This window comes from Saccopteryx leptura, chromosome 3 (genome assembly GCF_036850995.1).
Source record: "Saccopteryx leptura isolate mSacLep1 chromosome 3, mSacLep1_pri_phased_curated, whole genome shotgun sequence".
In the NCBI taxonomy this organism is placed as follows: Eukaryota; Metazoa; Chordata; class Mammalia; order Chiroptera; family Emballonuridae; genus Saccopteryx; species Saccopteryx leptura.
In genome coordinates this window covers 352,907,156-352,924,397 of record NC_089505.1, presented here as the reverse complement: position 1 = coordinate 352,924,397, position 17,242 = coordinate 352,907,156, and the positions used below count along the sequence as shown (strand labels likewise).

At 44.1% G+C, this 17,242-nt stretch overlaps 1 protein-coding gene across 1 annotated transcript; it reads right to left on the bottom strand.

Moving 5' to 3' along the window:
• Positions 1–7,618: 7,618 nt before the first annotated feature.
• Positions 7,619–15,984, bottom strand: UTP23 (UTP23 small subunit processome component). Its single transcript, XM_066379385.1, has 3 exons — positions 15,695–15,984; positions 10,733–10,907; positions 7,619–8,981 (listed from the first exon to the last, which is right to left on the bottom strand). Exons 1-3 carry the CDS (start codon positions 15,880–15,882, stop codon positions 8,598–8,600), a joined length of 747 nt encoding a protein of 248 aa, XP_066235482.1. The 5' UTR covers positions 15,883–15,984; the 3' UTR covers positions 7,619–8,597.
• Positions 15,985–17,242: the final 1,258 nt, after the last annotated feature.

Here is a 17,242-nt window from a genome sequence, read left to right as displayed (position 1 = left end):
TGTGCCCTGGGGAAATTAAACATGGGTTCCCAAACTACGGCCCACATGCCGGATATGGCCCGTGGAGGCTATTTATCCTGCCCACCGCCAGCCGCCTCCATCCGAACATAAACATCCCTCTCACAATCCCCCCAGTTATCAGCGACAGGAAGAGTGGAGGCACAGGGAACACTCACTGACCAATCACCTTCTAGGATTCATCCCGACCACTAGTGATGAACCAATAGTAGGCCGCCTCTCATCCACACCCAGGAAGGTCCCCGCTCGGGCTGCCGCGCACTTGTCATTGTGTGGCCGCTGCAAGTAGTTGAAGCTGCTACTCCTCCCCATGGTCCCAATTTCTAATCCTGGTCAGGACTGGAGGTAAATGTTGCCACCACTAGATGAAGCCTCAACCTCAGCTGGTTATGTCTATCCTGGTGGTGTATATAGATATTTGACCTTTTCCTTTTTCTTTTTTTTTTTTTTTTTTTTTTTTTGTATTTTTCTGAAGCTGGAAACAGGGAGAGACAGTCAGACAGACTCCCGCATGCGTCCGACTGGGATCCACCCAGCACGCCCACCAGGGGGCGATGCTCTGCCCCTCGGGGCGTGGCTCTGTCACGATCAGAGCCACTCTAGCGCCTGGGGCAGAGGCCAAGGAGCCATCCCCAGCGCCCGGGCCATCTTTGCTCCAATGGAGCCTCGCTGCGGGAGGGGAAGAGAGAGACAGAGAGGAAGGAGAGGGGGAGGGGTGGAGAAGCAGATGGGCGCTTCTCCTGTGTGCCCTGGCCAGGAATCGAACCCAGGACTTCTGCACGCCAGGCCGACGCTCTACCACTGAGCCAACCGGCCAAGGCCTGACCTTTTTCTTTTTAAAAGAGGCCCCCGCAGAGGGTGATATACAATGCATCACAATGCATCACAATGTTATCTAACTTTAAAGCTAAAGTTTGCTGATCTTCCTTTAGACAGTTTTTGGTTATTTGTTGCCAAAGAGTTCCCCATTCTGGCCAACAAAGCTATTTTGACATTGCTCCCGTTTTCAACCACATATCTATGTGAGCTGAGCTTCTCAAGCTTGACTGCAATAAAAACTAAAAACAGAGAGAGACTGAGAACTGTTGAGGAAGAGCTTCGTGTGTGTCTTTCTACCATTCCTGCCAGGATATCCCTTTTGTGTTCATCGAAACAGGCCCAGGTTTCACACTAAGTGAGTATAATACATTTAGAAACTATATTATTAACTATATGTATAATATGTACTGTGTTAGAGTGTCATTTTGTGTCATTTTGGTAGGTGGCGTGCCCCAGGATTTTGTAAATGTAAAAAATGTGCCGCGGCTCAAAAAAGGTTGAAAATCACTGCTTTAGAGTCTGGCTTCCTTCACTTAGCATAATTGCTATGAGATGTATTCATGTTGCTGCATATATCAGTAATTCATTTCTTTTTGTTGCTGAGTAGTATTCCATTGTAACAAAATTTATTCATCCATTCTCCTGTAGATGGACACTTTGTTTTCTGTTTTTAGGGACTGTGAATAAAGATACTATAAACATTTGCATACAGATTTTTGTGGGGTTACATGCTAGTATAGCTCTTCAGGAAATATTCAATACTTAAGAGTTGGATTACTGGGCCTTATCATAAAAGAATGTTAAACTTTACAAGCAATGGCCAAACTGTTTTCCAAAATAGCTTGTTTTCCATATTGCATTTCTACTAGCAACATATGAGAGTTCCAGTTCCTTCACATCCCTTACCACATTCATTATTTTAATATAACCATTTTTACAGACGTGTCGAGTGGTACTTCATTGTGGTTTTCAGTTTTATTATATTTAATCTTGATTCAAATACAACATGGGGCAAAAGTAGGTTTATAGCTGTGAGCATATGAAAGCTTACTTTTGTACTATTATTTATTATATTGATTTCCATACGAACAACTGTAAACCTACTTTTGTCCCTAGCCTGTACTCTCGAAGCCAATGAGTCAAGTCTAGAGATCTAGACAGAATACTGCTATTTATACAAAAATAATACTTCTTAGTTGTAATTGTGGGAACCTGAAAGAAGCACTTAAAATGCTAAACAACTTTGAATCATTGAATTTTAAAAAACATAGCTTTTCTTATTTTACTATTAAGAATGACTATACTTCTTCTCCCATAAAAATAACAACCACTGTTTTATAGCATGTAAAATTTTAAAACAAAAGAAATATTTATTGAACCCATACTCTGTACAAGGCTATATATACAAATCATTACTTGCCTTGTTCCCAATATCCACTTTTCTCTGCTTTGTTAGTTCTAGCTCTCCTGAGTTACCAAAGTTTTGGCTAACTGGCATAGAGATTATATTTTCATCTCCCTTGTAACCAGCTGTAGCCACATGCTGTGGAAATGGCATGTGGCAACTTCTAGAAACCTCTTTCAAATGACAGCGGGTATATATCCTTTGCTTCCTTTCTACTTGTGTCTCTTTCTTCTACCTCATGGCTAGAGCTAAAGAAGCCACCTTAGCCCATCATCACTATGACAATATGGTCATCACAGAGGAGCAATAAGACAGAATCAGCCCGAGTTCCTGAGAATGTTGTGGACCACACCAGCCTTGGCCCGCCTACCTCTGGACTTTTATAAGAGAGAAATAAATTCCTAACTTGCAGTAGATGGAACAGTCCTCCCCAATTCTTCACTTCTCCCCACACCTACATCTTCCCCTGGCCTCATCACGGGCAGAGTGTGTTCCCCACCACTCTGACTTTGGGTTTGGCCAATGTGACTTCTTCATGAGTAGAAACAACAATTCTGAGCCTGGACCTTATGAGATCTTCTGCATTTCTGCTTCCCATTTTTCACCTCTACCTCTACCAGAAGGATAACTCTGGTCAACCCAACCCCTACCCCAATCCAAAGTGGAAGGGGGCCATCTCATCAGACCACAGAGCTCAGGGAGAGGCCGACTTGCCTTGGCTGCTACAACCTGAGAAGTATCCAGTTGAGTTCAGCTTAGATTTAAGCACAGCCAACAACTGTAAAGGATTACTGACTTAGGCCTGTTCAAGCTACTCTCATTGTGCCTCCCTGTTTTCCAGAACCCAACCAAATCCTACCTAAATCAGATACACAGGAGTGTGAGATAAAGCCCCAGCCCTCCAGGAGTGCACAATCAAATGAGAAAAGAGGAGCCAAGTTCATTTCATGAGGAAGGAAAAGTCTTTTCTACAAAGGCTGCTGTAACAATCAATGGGCTGCATCTATATAGAAAAAAAATTACCCCCTAACTCATTCCATACATGAAAAATAATTGAGATGGATCATAGGTGTAAAACATAAAACCCAGTGTGGAAATGAATTTCTAGACCCAGCTAGAGCTAGCTCCTAACCAGGGTGCCATGTCCGGGAACTGAAACTTAGATGACCTTGGTGTCCCTGTAAACACTCTGCTTGAACGGTGTAACGCCGGTGACCGAGGCCGGGTGGGTCCACATTGGATTCGGGCAGACAGTAGAGAAACTGCGGGGCCAGAAAGCGTTGGACCGTTCCCATTTAATAGAGTCTCACAATGGTGGACAAGCACACAGGCAGGGAAACTCTCCTCTGGCACACAAACAGCAAGAACAGCCCTCACAGTGGCGGGCAGGCGGCAGTCCGCCACTCACAATCCCCATCTCTCTTGAGCACAAGCACCCATAGCCTGATCTAGTCTATGCGCACCTGCCTTTGTCATGTGCTTACACAGTAATCAATCAAAGTGCTTGCAGCTGGTACACCAACGACCAAGCCTAACACAGCTGCCCCACAAGCAGAAATGCAGTCTCTCCAGGCTGCCAGCCCCCCAATACCAAGCCAACTCTAAGCTGTATACATCTTTCTCATTTCAAATAAGGCTGACTATGTGGCCAATCACATATTTTCTATTTTTCTCTTCCCTATTCTTTATTCTTTATCCTAATTGTGGGGGAAACGGCTGCGTGAGACTTGCGCACGGGTTTACCAGATACAAGCACGTTGCCAGATTGGTGCGTGGGCGCGTGGCAGTACCACGTGTGTATGGTCTGTGTAAGGCTGTGGGTGTTTTCCCTGGGTGGTGCTTCTCCCAGATCGCTCTCCTGCCACCGTGAGGTGCGGTTTTCCCTGCTCCCTTGCCTTTCACTGCGAAAAGCAAATTTTCCTTTGTTTATTAGCTCTTTTCCTTTTGTTGTTTATTTGCTCGCCTGTCTTTGAGAGCTTCCAATAAACAGGAATGGCCCCACGCTTTCCGGATTCTGCAGTTTCTCTACCATCTGCCCGAATCCTGTCTGGGCTCGGCCACCAGCATTTAACTAATAAAGTTTTCTGCCTTCACCCCGTTTTGCAGTTCTCTGAATGGACACTGCTTCATGAAGTGTGAAAGCTTGTTCATATCACCTAAATTGTTTTCTTTAGTCATTAACACCAGAAACATACAGGTTTTGTTACCTAAGTATTCCAAGTGCCACAATGGACTGCTTTAATTCAAATTATTGTTTTTTATTCATTTTAGAGAAGAGAGACAGAGAGAGAGAGAGAGAGAGAAAGAGAGAGAGAGAGAGAGAGAGAGAAGGGGGGAGGAGCAGGAAGCATCAACTCCCATATGTGCCTTGACCAGGCAAGCCCAGGGTTTTGAACCGGTGACCTCAGCGTTCCAGGTCAACGCTTTATCCACTGCGCTACCACAGGTCAGGCTGGACTGCTTTAATTTAAAAAAATATTCACAAATTCACTAAATACTTATTTTGTGCCAGACACTGAAAAACACTTCTACATGCTTCATTTTACTATAGCCTCAAAAACAACGCCATGTCCCCTCCATGGCCGCAGGGGACAGCCATGCTGTTTTCTAACATTCACGCCCCTCCTTTGGGTAAAGGCGCCCAAGCTTCCCAGGGGGACCCACTCTTCCCTTGTACTTACTCCCTGCGGCTTTTCTGGCGCTGGCTTCACTCTGGTTCCTGGTCAGACGTTTGCAGTCATGGTGGTGGGGACTCCCAGACTCCTAGCACTGCCTTCTGCCTTGCATTCAGTCCTATCCTAGACGCGTGGCTTTTAAACTTTAGCATACAGAAGAGCCACCTGGAGAGCTTGTTAAATAACAGGTTCCTCAGCCCCAAAGCAAAGGAGACTTTGACTAGTTCAGGGTAGGGCTCATCGATTTTCATTTCTAAGGCTCCCAGTAGAAGCTGGTGCTGCAGGCTGAGAGCTGAAGCTTTTTTAAAATGCAAATTCTGGGCCCCCACCCAGTCAGACAGACTCCTGCATGCGCCCGACCGGGATCCACCTGGCACGCCCACCAGGGGGCGATGCTCTGCCCCTCTGGGGCTTCGCTCTGTTGCGACCAGAGCCACTCCAGCGCCTGGGGCAGAGGCCAAGGAGCCATCCCCAGCGCCCGGGCCATCTTTGCTCCAATGGAGCCTCGGCTACGGGAGGGGAAGAGAGAGGCAGAGAGGAAGGAGAGGGGGAGGGGTGGAGAAGCAGATGGGCGCCTCTCCTGTGTGCCCTGGCCGGGAATCGAACCCGGGACTTCTGCATGCCAGGCCGACGCTCTACCACTGAGCCAACCGGCCAGGGCCTCTTGGGGAGCTTTTAAAGTATTCAGAAACCCAGGCACCTCCCTTAGAGTCTCATTTGATTTTCTGAAAGATCTCAACAGACAGATCTGCAGCCAAGGCTTGAGAGAGGCTCCTCTGAACCGCAATTTCCTTAGGAAGGACGATAGGGCCGGGCATACGCCTGCAGAAGTTGGCAGTGGAGGAAGGGGAGCGAAAGGGGGTAAGGGAACAAACCTGGACTTTTTTAGACCCCTAAGTAGCCTTCTAAAATAAGTTTCCATTATAATCTGTAGACAATTTATTGAATATACACCACGTGCCAGACACTTTTTTGTATACTTAACCTTATTTTACCCCTAAGAAAACTGAGGCTAAGAGACGACCCAGTTGGTTACTGGGCCCAGGAACTGCCCACCTCCAGACCCACGGGCTTGTTTTTACATCAGAAGTTCTGAACCTGGCTGCGCACTGGAAACACCTGGGGGACATTTAAATTACAGAATGCCTGCAACCCTCCCCCCCCCCCCCCCCACGGAAACAATCCAGATCTCTCCAGGATGTGTGTGTGGGGGTGGGGGTTGGGCATCTGCTCTTTTCCTGTTTCCCATGATTCAGGTGCACAGTAAGGGCTAAGAACCTCAGTGTCCCGCAGCCTCTGCTTCTCAGGTTGATTGTATACACACCTGTTCCTGACTTCCTTTCTCCTTTTTCAGCGCTGGCAGTTACTTTCTTACCCCTCTGTGGGGAAAACAGCATTTAGGCTTGCTCGCTGGTTTACCAGCTGCAAGCACTTCACTGGATTAGCGTTAGTACATGGCAGCACCACGTGTGGACGGTCTGTGGAAGGCTCGAGTGCTCGTGCTCGGTATGGACTGCAGATTGCAGTTGGTGGATTGTCTGCCTGCCACTGTGAGGAGCCATTTTTGCTGTTCATTTGCCAGAGGAGTTTCCCCTGCCTGTGTGCTTTGTCCGCCATCATGAGACTTTTTTATTAAACGGTAGTGGCCCAACGCTTCCCAGCTCCTCAGTTCCTCTACCATCTGCCTGAATTCAGTGCGAACCTGCCTGGCCTCAACCACCAGCATTACATCTGGCATAGTTTGCAGGATTCAGATCAGATTGGTATGGAGCCACCAACACCCTTGAAGGGTGGGTTAGAGGAGTGGTTGTGCTCTCCAGTGTATGGTTCCCTGTGGCTGTCCTTTTGAGGGCGGTGGGCTGGGTGTTTTTTACAGCCCTACACAAAGAGACTGAGCACCAATGACGGTGTGAACTGCAACAAGCAGTAGAGGAGGCCAACCTGTTTAGAGAGCTGCATGCTGAGCACCAGTGGTGCCTGGAACTGGAATGGTCGCTAGAGAAGGAATTACAGGTTCGTAAGATGCAATTTGCCCTGGAAGCTGAACATTGGCAGTGACAGTTGTTAGAGAAACAACTGCAGGTTCAAGAGTCAAGTCTCGGCTTCAGGCTAAGAGCCATGAGCCGCAGGAGCCAAAACAGTTGCTGAAGAAGGACCAGCGTCCATTTCAGTGGAGTGGCTCTGAATAGGTAGAAGCAAGCATTTCCAACTCCTCCTCTCCTGAGGAGTTTTCAGGCTAAAACTCAAGAGCCTGACTGGTGGATGCCTAGAAGGCAAAAACCCAAGCAGCCAAGAGTCCTTCAGGGGCAGGCACAACCCCCTCCATAGGTCGTAGAGCACTGTATGGACCAGCCCCACACCCAGGCAAAGCCGATGGAGTTGGAGACATCCACACACCAGGCCAATGCTCTAACCAGCCAGGGTCTATACTTCAAAAACATTGTAATTCTGGCTTGATGGATGATTAAAACATGGAGAGGAGACCAAAAAAGACAAGTTTGACTATTCAATTTCTAATTGAATTGACTCTTTAGACTTTAAATAACATATTCACAGCCAATGTTAAAGAGAGAATTATTTACATTCACATCTAAATCCTCCTCCTTATTGGACAAATAGAACTGCAAAAGTGAATATGTCCCTCGCCCCCACCCAGGACCTTATAAACAATGAAGAAGTTCTCCAGGGAAACTGAGTGAAATGATTTTCAACCAAGAATTCTTTATTTTGCTAGATTATCAGTGCAACAAATGAGGGTAGACATACTGGTTGAGCCTCAAAAAATGTACTTCCTACACAACTCTTTGCTCCACTACAGCGAAAGAGAAAACGAAGAAATAGCAAAATGAAGACTCTAGGAAACAGAAGTGAAAAAACAGGTCTCTGGGTAAGGGTAAGAAGTGCTCAGGTCAAAGTCGAGCAACATGCTCAGCAGAAAACCTTTGACATCGGAGGACAGAAGGATCCAAAAGTATGTCCAGGGGTAAGAAATGACCTGATGTTATCATATGGAAAATTGTACCGAGGTCCTTTACAGAGTTATTGGAATATGTGGCAAATCAAGTCAGGTGCTAAAAGAAAATGAGACCATTATAAACTTCCAGAATAATAAAATAGTACAAGAAAGAAATTCAATCATAGCATGCTACGTGGCTCAGTGGTTTATAAAGTTTATAGTCAAAATAAAAATACTGAATTTAGGATGACTAAAGATTGAAATATTATTATATTGGAAAAATGGAGGAGTGACATAAGCAAGCAAAACTTCCAGTCTTTCTAGTAGACGGTCAGCAATGGACGGATCAGAAGGTAGCAGCATAGTCATATTATTTGGAAATATAAAGGTAAATTCTATAACCCCTATGAGTTGAAAGAGGAAGTTTCTTCTGTGAATGTGAAATAGGGGATCCTTTTTTATTTTTGTCACAAGACTGATTTTGACACTTTGATACTTTAAACAATTAACAACCTCCAAAATCAAAGTAAGGAAAGTGAACACTGTCACACCTAAACCCATTCACTGTTTGGTTTTTGTCTTGTTTCATAATTTTAGGAAAAGGCTTATGGATCAATATTCAATTACAAAAATAAGCTGAGTTTTTTTATCCTAAGTACTTTCAGTTTTAAAAAGAAATTTACTTTCCACATTTGAATGTCTTTTGAAATATTCAAAAAATTCCTTATCCTTCTGCATTCTCCTTTTCAGAAAGTACTTTTGAGGTCGATCTGTTCCGGATTCTTTTTCTTTTTCTTTTCTTTTCAGAGTCAGATGGTTTTGTATCCTGTGCTTTCTTCTTTTTCTTCAAACAGCTCAGAGGATTGGGGCCACTTATTTTCTTGCGCTTTTTTCTTCTTTTCTGTTCAGGGTTTTTCACTAAACCCTGTTCCTCTTTGAGTTGCTTGACACTTTGCTTCTCATGAGCTGAGACAAGTTGACCTGACTCTACTGACTTAACAAAGGCAATTGTTTTTGGAGAAGGTTTGTCCAAGACTATAGTGTTCTGAATAATAAACATAAGAGGAATTCCTGGCTTTTTTTTCACTTTTATAGACAAATTCTGATCCTATTGAAAAGAAAAATAAAATTATTTAGTTGAAGTATGTCAATTCAATAAGATGCCTTAGATAGGTTTCAAACAACTTCAAGAGGGTTATATTAAAAATAAGAGATCACAAGTTTTATATTTTAAATTAGCATGTCTCACTAGTGGGAATACAGTATACCTAATTGTAAAAAAACAAAAATTGAGCACAAATAATTAAGTGGCAACAATGTGAACAGGATACTCTAGACAGAGATTTTTCAACCTTTTTCATCTCACAGCACACATAAACTAATTACTAAAATTCTGTGGCACATCAAAAAATATATTATCAATCTGCCCCCCCCCAAAAAGGTGTAATTTTAACTGATTTATAAGAATACACACACACATAAATGACCTAGCTTACTTGCTCTAAAGTGACCTTTTAAAAAAAAGCAGGTGCTCATACTTGTATATAAGGATTTCTGACCAAGAATTAACCAATCAGGTGCAACCTTATTACGTGATGTGACAAATAACATGCAACTTTATTGTAAGACCTCTATATTTATGGTTCAAGACAGGGCATTCACATCAGACGACTCTTGTTGTGTTGGTTGTCTTTTTTTTTATTTGATAATCTAAGGTTGGTGCCCCTAGTAGATATATAGGTAGGTATTGCATATTTTAAAAACTCCTGCGGCACACCAATTGAAAATTGCTGTTCTAGCTCCATGAAATACACACTAATGCAAAAGTAAGCATGTTAGGTTGTGAAAGGGTCAGAAAGCTCACAGAGGTTGAAATAAGAAAGAAGGCATAAGCTGACTCGGATTCTAGATTTAGCTTTGCCTACTTATATAATTTTATAGTTCTGAGAGCATTTAAGCAGGTCTGTATGAAAGTGGACTTATTAATATGTGCCCTTTATAAAGTCTCTCTTCCCTGCCTTCTAGACTTTATAAAGCCTGAAACAGTTTAATATTGGTGGTACAGTCTCAAATAATATGAACCATGACTTTAGGGAAAATAGAATGAAATACTGAAACAAGAAAAAAACATTTATGAACATAGAATGCAAAATCTTTGCTCTATTTATCTTCCCCTCCAGAACCCAAAAACATATCATCACAATATTGTCCACAGCAATCATTTTTAACTTAAAAAAAGAAAACCGGTTATTAAGAAGAAAATCAACAAGCTTCTCAAATTCTCTAATAATTGCTTTTACTGACTGCAAATTAACCTAAAAGCTAGTATTTTTAAAAAGTCAAAATACTTTAACAAACAACTTCTACTAATTATTTTCTCCTTTTAAAAAGCTCCATATGAAGTATAAACAGAATTAATTAAAATTGACTCTGGTTTTTAAAGTAGTTATCACCTGAGCCCTGGCCAGTTGGCTCAGTGGTAGAGCGTCGGCCTGGCGTGCAGGAGTCCCGGGTTCGATTCCCGGCCAGGGCACACAAGAGAAGCGCCCATCTGCTTCTCCACCCCTCCCCCTCTCCTTCCTCTCTGTCTCTCTTCCCCTCCTGCAGGCAAGGCTCCATTGGAGCAAAGTTTGCCCGGGCGCTGAGGATGGCTCTGTGGCCTCTGCCTCAGATGCTAGAGTGGCTCTGGTCGCGACAGAGCGACGCCCAGAGGGGCAGAGCATCGCCCCCTGGTGGGCATGCCGGGTAGATCCCAGTCGGGCGCATGCGGGAGTCTGACTGCCTCCCCGTTTCCAGCCTCAGAAAAATACAAAAAATAAATAAATAAATAAATAAAATAAAAAATAAAGTAGTTATCACCTGTGATGCCACAAAATAATGATGAGGATTTCCCTCTTCAACCATGGAAAGCAGACATTCTGATCCACTCACTGCATTCTTGAAATGGGAACAATTTCGAACTTGGCATTTTTGTGCAATCAGTTTTGCTCCATATAAGTCCTTTCCCAACACTTCTAACTCTTTTAACACACACCTGAAAAAGGAAATGTTATTAGTGGTTCACCATAACAGAAACATACTGATTGTTCACCTAAAACAAGTATAAAGAATAATACTCAAATTTTTTAAAAATAAAACTATACCAATACAATCTGAATTTGTAATATGAAAACCACAAATCATGCAGTACCCGTCTCACTCTACAAAGACCTGGAAAATTCATACACCAAGTAGAAAGAAAAATAGTAACAGCTAAAATTTACTGAGTGCTTATTATGTGCCAGGCAGCATGCTAATTGATCTTTATATAAATTCTTGCTTAATCTCAAAACAGTCCCTCAAAGTTAGGCAGCTTACTTTAAAATTATCCTAATTTCAGAACACCTCATTCTAAGAGATTTCAAGTAATATGTCCAAATTAAAATTAATAAGTGGTAGAGCTGAACTGTGAATGAATCCAAGTAGTTTGACAATAGATGCCTTGTCCCAACCATAGAGCTACTTCAATTACCAACTAGTACACCTTCAAATTACTTTTAGTTCAGAAAAGTAAAAATTCTCAAGTCAGCAGGTTGTTGCAAAACAATCACTACTTCCTTTCACTCTGCATTTTCATATTACTATAAGCTGAGGTGTCATCTGTAAATGATTCATATTGGAATGACAGTGATATTAAATTGGATTCTAGCTCCTTTCTCAACCTCAAATCTGCACCTTTTGTGGATGAGTCAAATATCAGTATTTTAATAAGTTCCCCAGACATTTCTTCCATCACACTATTAAAAAAAAAGAGAGAGGACTATTGAGTCAAAGATGTCCTCAGATCTGGTTAGCCCTGGCCAGACTCCCTTTATTACCCCTTCAGTTCTTGTTTTACTAAGAAAAGATGTTTTGCTTTCTACAGACATCAGTTTTGATCCCTGTTTTGAGTTCCAGGCCCAAAGTGCCAGCCACTCATTGAGTCATTCCTATGGACGTCCAGCCATCAGCTTGTCATTCACCATGTCCAAAACCAACTACTTTCCTCCAGGGCTTGCTCTCTCTTTGAACTGATTATCTTCCCAGACACCTTGGGTAAAAATCAAATCCTGCTGGACCTTTTATTGCTCCCCCTGACCCCTAGCCCGTCAGCTGTTAGTCCTATCTCAGCGGCTGGCTCTATCTCAGTAACGTCTGCTGGCAGCACCCTTAGCTTTGTTCTTCCTCTCCCAGGTTCAGGATCACATTACTTCGTGATTAGACCACCACCAACCAGCTTTGCCTGCCTTCACTCTCTTATTTCTCCTACATACCTTCACCTTGCTGCAGTTTTTTTTTCCTAAAAGAGTTATCCTGTCTGATAGCATTCTGCTGCTCTACTTCCTCAAATTACGCTAACTCCCAATTTCTTCAAACCTGAATGTGAGTAAAGTATCTAGATCTAACCACTAATGGCAGCAAATATATTCTATAGAAAAACAAGTGATTTGATTTCTTAAAAATATAGATAGTGTATTTCAAACATTGGGGGAGGTAACTGTTAGTCTTAAAAAGGCTTAAGAGACAGAAAACAAATGCAATGTATGTCCCTTGTTTGAATTCTGACATTAAGAAGGCTCTTTTATCTCTTCAGGTACACACTGAGAATTGACAGACTAAATGCTTTAAAATAAACTATCAGGTCTGACCAGTTGGTGGCTCAGTGGATAGAGTGTCAGCCTAAAACACTGAAGACTCAGGTTCAAACTCTAAGGTTACTGGCTTGAGCACAGGCTCGCCACCTTAAGCACAGGGTCGCTGGCTTGAGTGTGGGATCACAGACATGACCCCATGGTCGCTGGCTTGAGCCCAAAGGTCACCGGCTTGAGAGCAAAGGCTCACTGGCTCGGCTGGAGCCCCCTGGTGAAGGTACATATGAGAGAACAATCAATGAACAACTAAAGAGCCGTAAATATGAGTTGATGCTTCTCATCTCCCTCCTTGTCTATCTGTCTGTCTTTCTCTCTCTCTCTCTTGCAAAATAAAAAAAATAGCCCTGGCCAGTTGGTTCAGCAGTAGAGCGTTGGCCCCGCGTGTGGAAGTCCTAAGTTTGATTCCCGGTTAGGGCACACAGGAGAGATGCCCATCTGCTTTTCCACCCTTCCCCCTCTCCTTCCTCTGTATCTCACTCTTCACCTCCCACAGCCAAGGCTCCATTGGAGCAGAGTTGGCCTGGGCACTGAGGATGGCTCCATAGCCTCCGACTCAGACGCTAGAATGGCAACGCCCCAGATGGGCAGAACATTGTCCCCCTGGTGGACATGCCGGGTGGATCCCGGTCGGGCGCATGTGGGAATCTGACTGCCTTCCCGCTTCTAGCTTTGGAAAATACAAAAATAAATAAAATAATTAAATAAATAAAATAAACTATCAATAAGGATAGGGGAAGGCTAAATGAAACAAGGTTGTCCACGCTGATAATTGCAAAAGCTGGGTGATGGACATTTCATTACACTATTTTAATTGGTGTATGTATGAAATATCCCATAAGTTAAATTCTTTAGGGGAAAATGCTGTAGAATATCACTTCCTGCAGTACTTCTCAACCTTTTTTGTATCATAGCACTGTATTAAAAATGTTCATATGTCTATGGCATGTGGGTATAAATGGACAAGCTGTCTGTCGCCAGAAGCAACCTACACAGAGACACAGGTTACCTAAGGGCTTGTCAGGCATCCCTGAAGGCTGAGACATTTTGGAGTGTCTATAACCTGGGTGTCTGAGGCACTGCTGGAGCAGCTCTGAATATGGAAAGCTGTTCGCAGAGTAGCATTATGGGAGAAAAGCAGACCACTGACACTATATGCACAGAGTTTCCGTGTGGTATCTGTAAAGAACTGAATGTATGGGACAGCACATGTCAACAGTGGTTACTCACCAGTGTGGTGCTATGGGTCATTTAACTTTCTTTTTTCAAGAAAATATTTTTTAAAGTAATACTGTACAATGAAAAAAACCTACTAAGTTTCTTAATAATGGTTTTTTGGGGTTTTTGTTTGTTTGTTTGTTTTTTGGTTTTTTTTACAGAGAGAGGGATAGATAGGGACAGACAGACAGGAACAAAGAGAGATGAGAAGCACCAATCATCAGTTTTTCGTTGCGACACCTTAGTTATTCACTGATTGCTTTCTCATATGTGCCCTTGACTGTGGGCCTTCAGCAGACCGAGTAACCCTTTGCTCGAGCCAGAGACCTTGGATCCAAGTTGGTGAGCTTTTGCTTGAACCCGATGAGCCCATGCTCAAACTGGTGACCTTGGGGTCTTGAACCTGGGTCCTCGGCATCCCAGTCCAACGCTCTATCCACTGCGCCACCGCCTGATCAGGCTTAATAATGGTTCTTGATGATTTAGCCTCAATTTATTGATTGACTGATTTTACAGAAAGAGGAAGTAAGAAAGAGGCAGAGACAGAAACATCGATCTGTTTCTGTATGTGCCCTGACCCAGGATCGAACCCACTACCTTGGTGTATCAGGAAGATACTCCAACCAACTGAGCAACCCAACCAGGGCTCAATTTTACCTTTTTCCAAGCTTCATTTCCAACTATACTTTGAGCCCTAATCTCTTTCCCAGGCACTTCACAACTCCATTCCTTTGTTCAAAAGAGCCTCACAACAGTAAGTGTCACTTATTTCAGTCACTCAAAATAGTCCTTCCCCTCAGGACTGAACGGTGACTGGGCCCCAATGTTTCCTCCTCTGTGAAATCTTCATGATTTCAACCTCCTTCCCATCCTCACAAGGTTCATCCTAAGTGTTTCCACACTGATGAGAGGACACTGAACCGGAGTCAAAGGGCACCAGCTGGAGGCTGACACAGGCGCGCTCTTGCCACGAGGGCTGGGAGTTGTCCTGTCTGCCCAGTTATCTTCAGTGGCTACAGAAGTGCTTGGCGTATGGCTGGAAACATAACAGACGAATAAACAGATGACCCTGGGCAAGTCTGTAATCTCAAGTCTAACTTGTTTTTCTTTGGAAATAGAAGATGTTACTTCACAGGGAAGCTGGGAAGCTCGAAGTTTATTATTTAAAGTAGAAAAAGCCATTCGAATAATAGCACCCACTTAAAGGCAATAGGTTTCAGCCTGATCAGGCAGTGGCGTACTGGATAGGATAGAGCGTCAGCCTGGGATGCAGAGGACCCAGACCCAAAACCCTGAGGTCGCTGGCTTGAGCGTGGGATCATATACATGACCCCATGGCCCACGGTGGCTGGCTTGAGCCCAAAGGTCACTGGCTTGAGCCAGTGGTCATTCGCTCTGCTGGAGCCCCCTCCCTTCCAGGCACATATGAGAAAGCAACCAATGAACTAGAAGCGCAGCAAGGAAGAATTGATGCTTCTCATCTCCCTTCCTGTCTGTCCCTGTCTCTCTTGCTGAAATAAATAAACAAATAAATAAAGGCGGTAAGTTTCAGATACCAACAAAGGCTCTACATATATCCTACCACCTCCTCCTTTGATACTTTGGCGACCTTACAAGCACTTACGGTCTCTTTTTTACAGGTAGAAATCCAAGGCTCGGAGAGGTTAAAAACTGGCCGTAAATGACAGAGTTAGTAGGACGGGGACCAGAACTCAAAGTCCCGTCGGACTACAAAGCACGTGGTCTCAAGTCGCCAGACAAGCGACTATTTCAGGGCATCGTACTTTCCGCTACTTCGTAGATACTCCCCGACCTCCTCGGCGCCACCGCTGAACTGTCACCCCTCGTGGGCTCGCCCAGGGGGCCTGGGAGCAGCGGCCGCGCCTCTCCCGACCCCGCCGATCCCCGGAGCCACAGCCCCATCCCGCAGGCCCACCTGGTGGTGCACAGCTGTATCTCCCCCATCAGGTAGCGGGGCAGCTGCTCCCGCAGCTGGATGCGACCCCGCAGCGCCGCCTGACAGAAGGTACCGTCCAGCAGGACCTGGTACGGCTCGCGGACTCCGAAGTTGTTACGGAAGAAGCCCAGATGCTTCTTCGCGTGTTTCTGCCTCGTGATCTTCATGCCTGGCTTCCACGGACCGAGGCCACGAGACCACGAGGGACCGCGAACACACCCCTCACCGCCGTCTAACTTTGATGTCGGCTTCTCCCGGAAACGAAGCTCCCTTGGTCCCGGAAGCAAACGCCCCCACCTCCCGGGTCAGCCAGCTTTCTCGTTTACGTCACCCCCAGACGAGCGCGCGCCTCAACACGGTGCCCGCGCTTTAAGGGGCGCGCCCTTGGGGGCGGAGCTTGCGCCTAGACAGGAAAACCCCTGAGTGCGCGAGTTCTCATAGGGACGCACATGCGCAGTTATAGACTAGATGAGAGGACGTCGACACTGGGTTTAATGCGTTACTGGGCAAGCAGTGAGCCTTTCAAAAATTGGCGATGTAGTAATAGTGATAATTTTAAGCCTTAATATGTTATAGGCACTATCCTAGGTAATTTACCCTATATCTTTGATGTTTATAATTCCCAAGTGAGGGGAGGAAAGGGGTCAAAGTATATTGGCTAATTGCCTGTGCAGCTTTGTACTGATTATCTTCCTATAAAGAATTTAAATGTTAAGAATCTTTACAAAGGGCACGTTATTTAGTGTCAGAACCGACACTGGAATCCTGATCAACTGCCTTAATTTTAAACGTTCTTGCAAACCCCAACTCCCTCCTCCCCGCATTGGAACTACTATTAATAATTAGGAGCCAAATGTCAGGGCAGAGTCCTACGATTTTGCTCCTCCTCCCTTTAAGACCATCTTAAATTACTCACATGCGTGTATTTTGGGAGAAACTCTCAAGAGCAGGATCCCTAAACTAGAATCCTACTTCTGCCCCTAACTCGAGCCATTTGACTTCGAACAACTCCTCAAGACAGCTGGGCTCAGCTTCCAAACTGTCAAACAGGTTGGCAGGACTAGATTGTTTTTAGAACCCTTCTTATGTCTCTAGTTTCTGAGGCAGGAAGACTACATACTGGGTTAGTAACAGGAAGGTACAAAGCTAAGTGAAAGTTTAGAAATTCCTTGGTCAATTTGATTAATGAAGAGAGCAAATCAGAAAATTTTGAGTTCCCCGGTGGCTAATTGCCAAATATCCACTTCAAGGCAAAATAACCAAAGAATGGGGAGTATGGAATTTTGCAGTTTTGTCCTGGCCTGGAATCCATCCCAGATCTAGTTTTGGCTAAAGATTGAGAGAAAGAACCAACACAGAAAAATGATTTACAAAGTGATTGAGATGTATTATTTGCACTTGGGGATTTTATTTGAAAATACAGATTTATGGAATTGGAACTAAGATATTCTATAATGTCCTGATTCCCAACACAACATCACTTAGATGACTGCTTTCATTTAACAGAAAATAAATTTAGGTATTGGA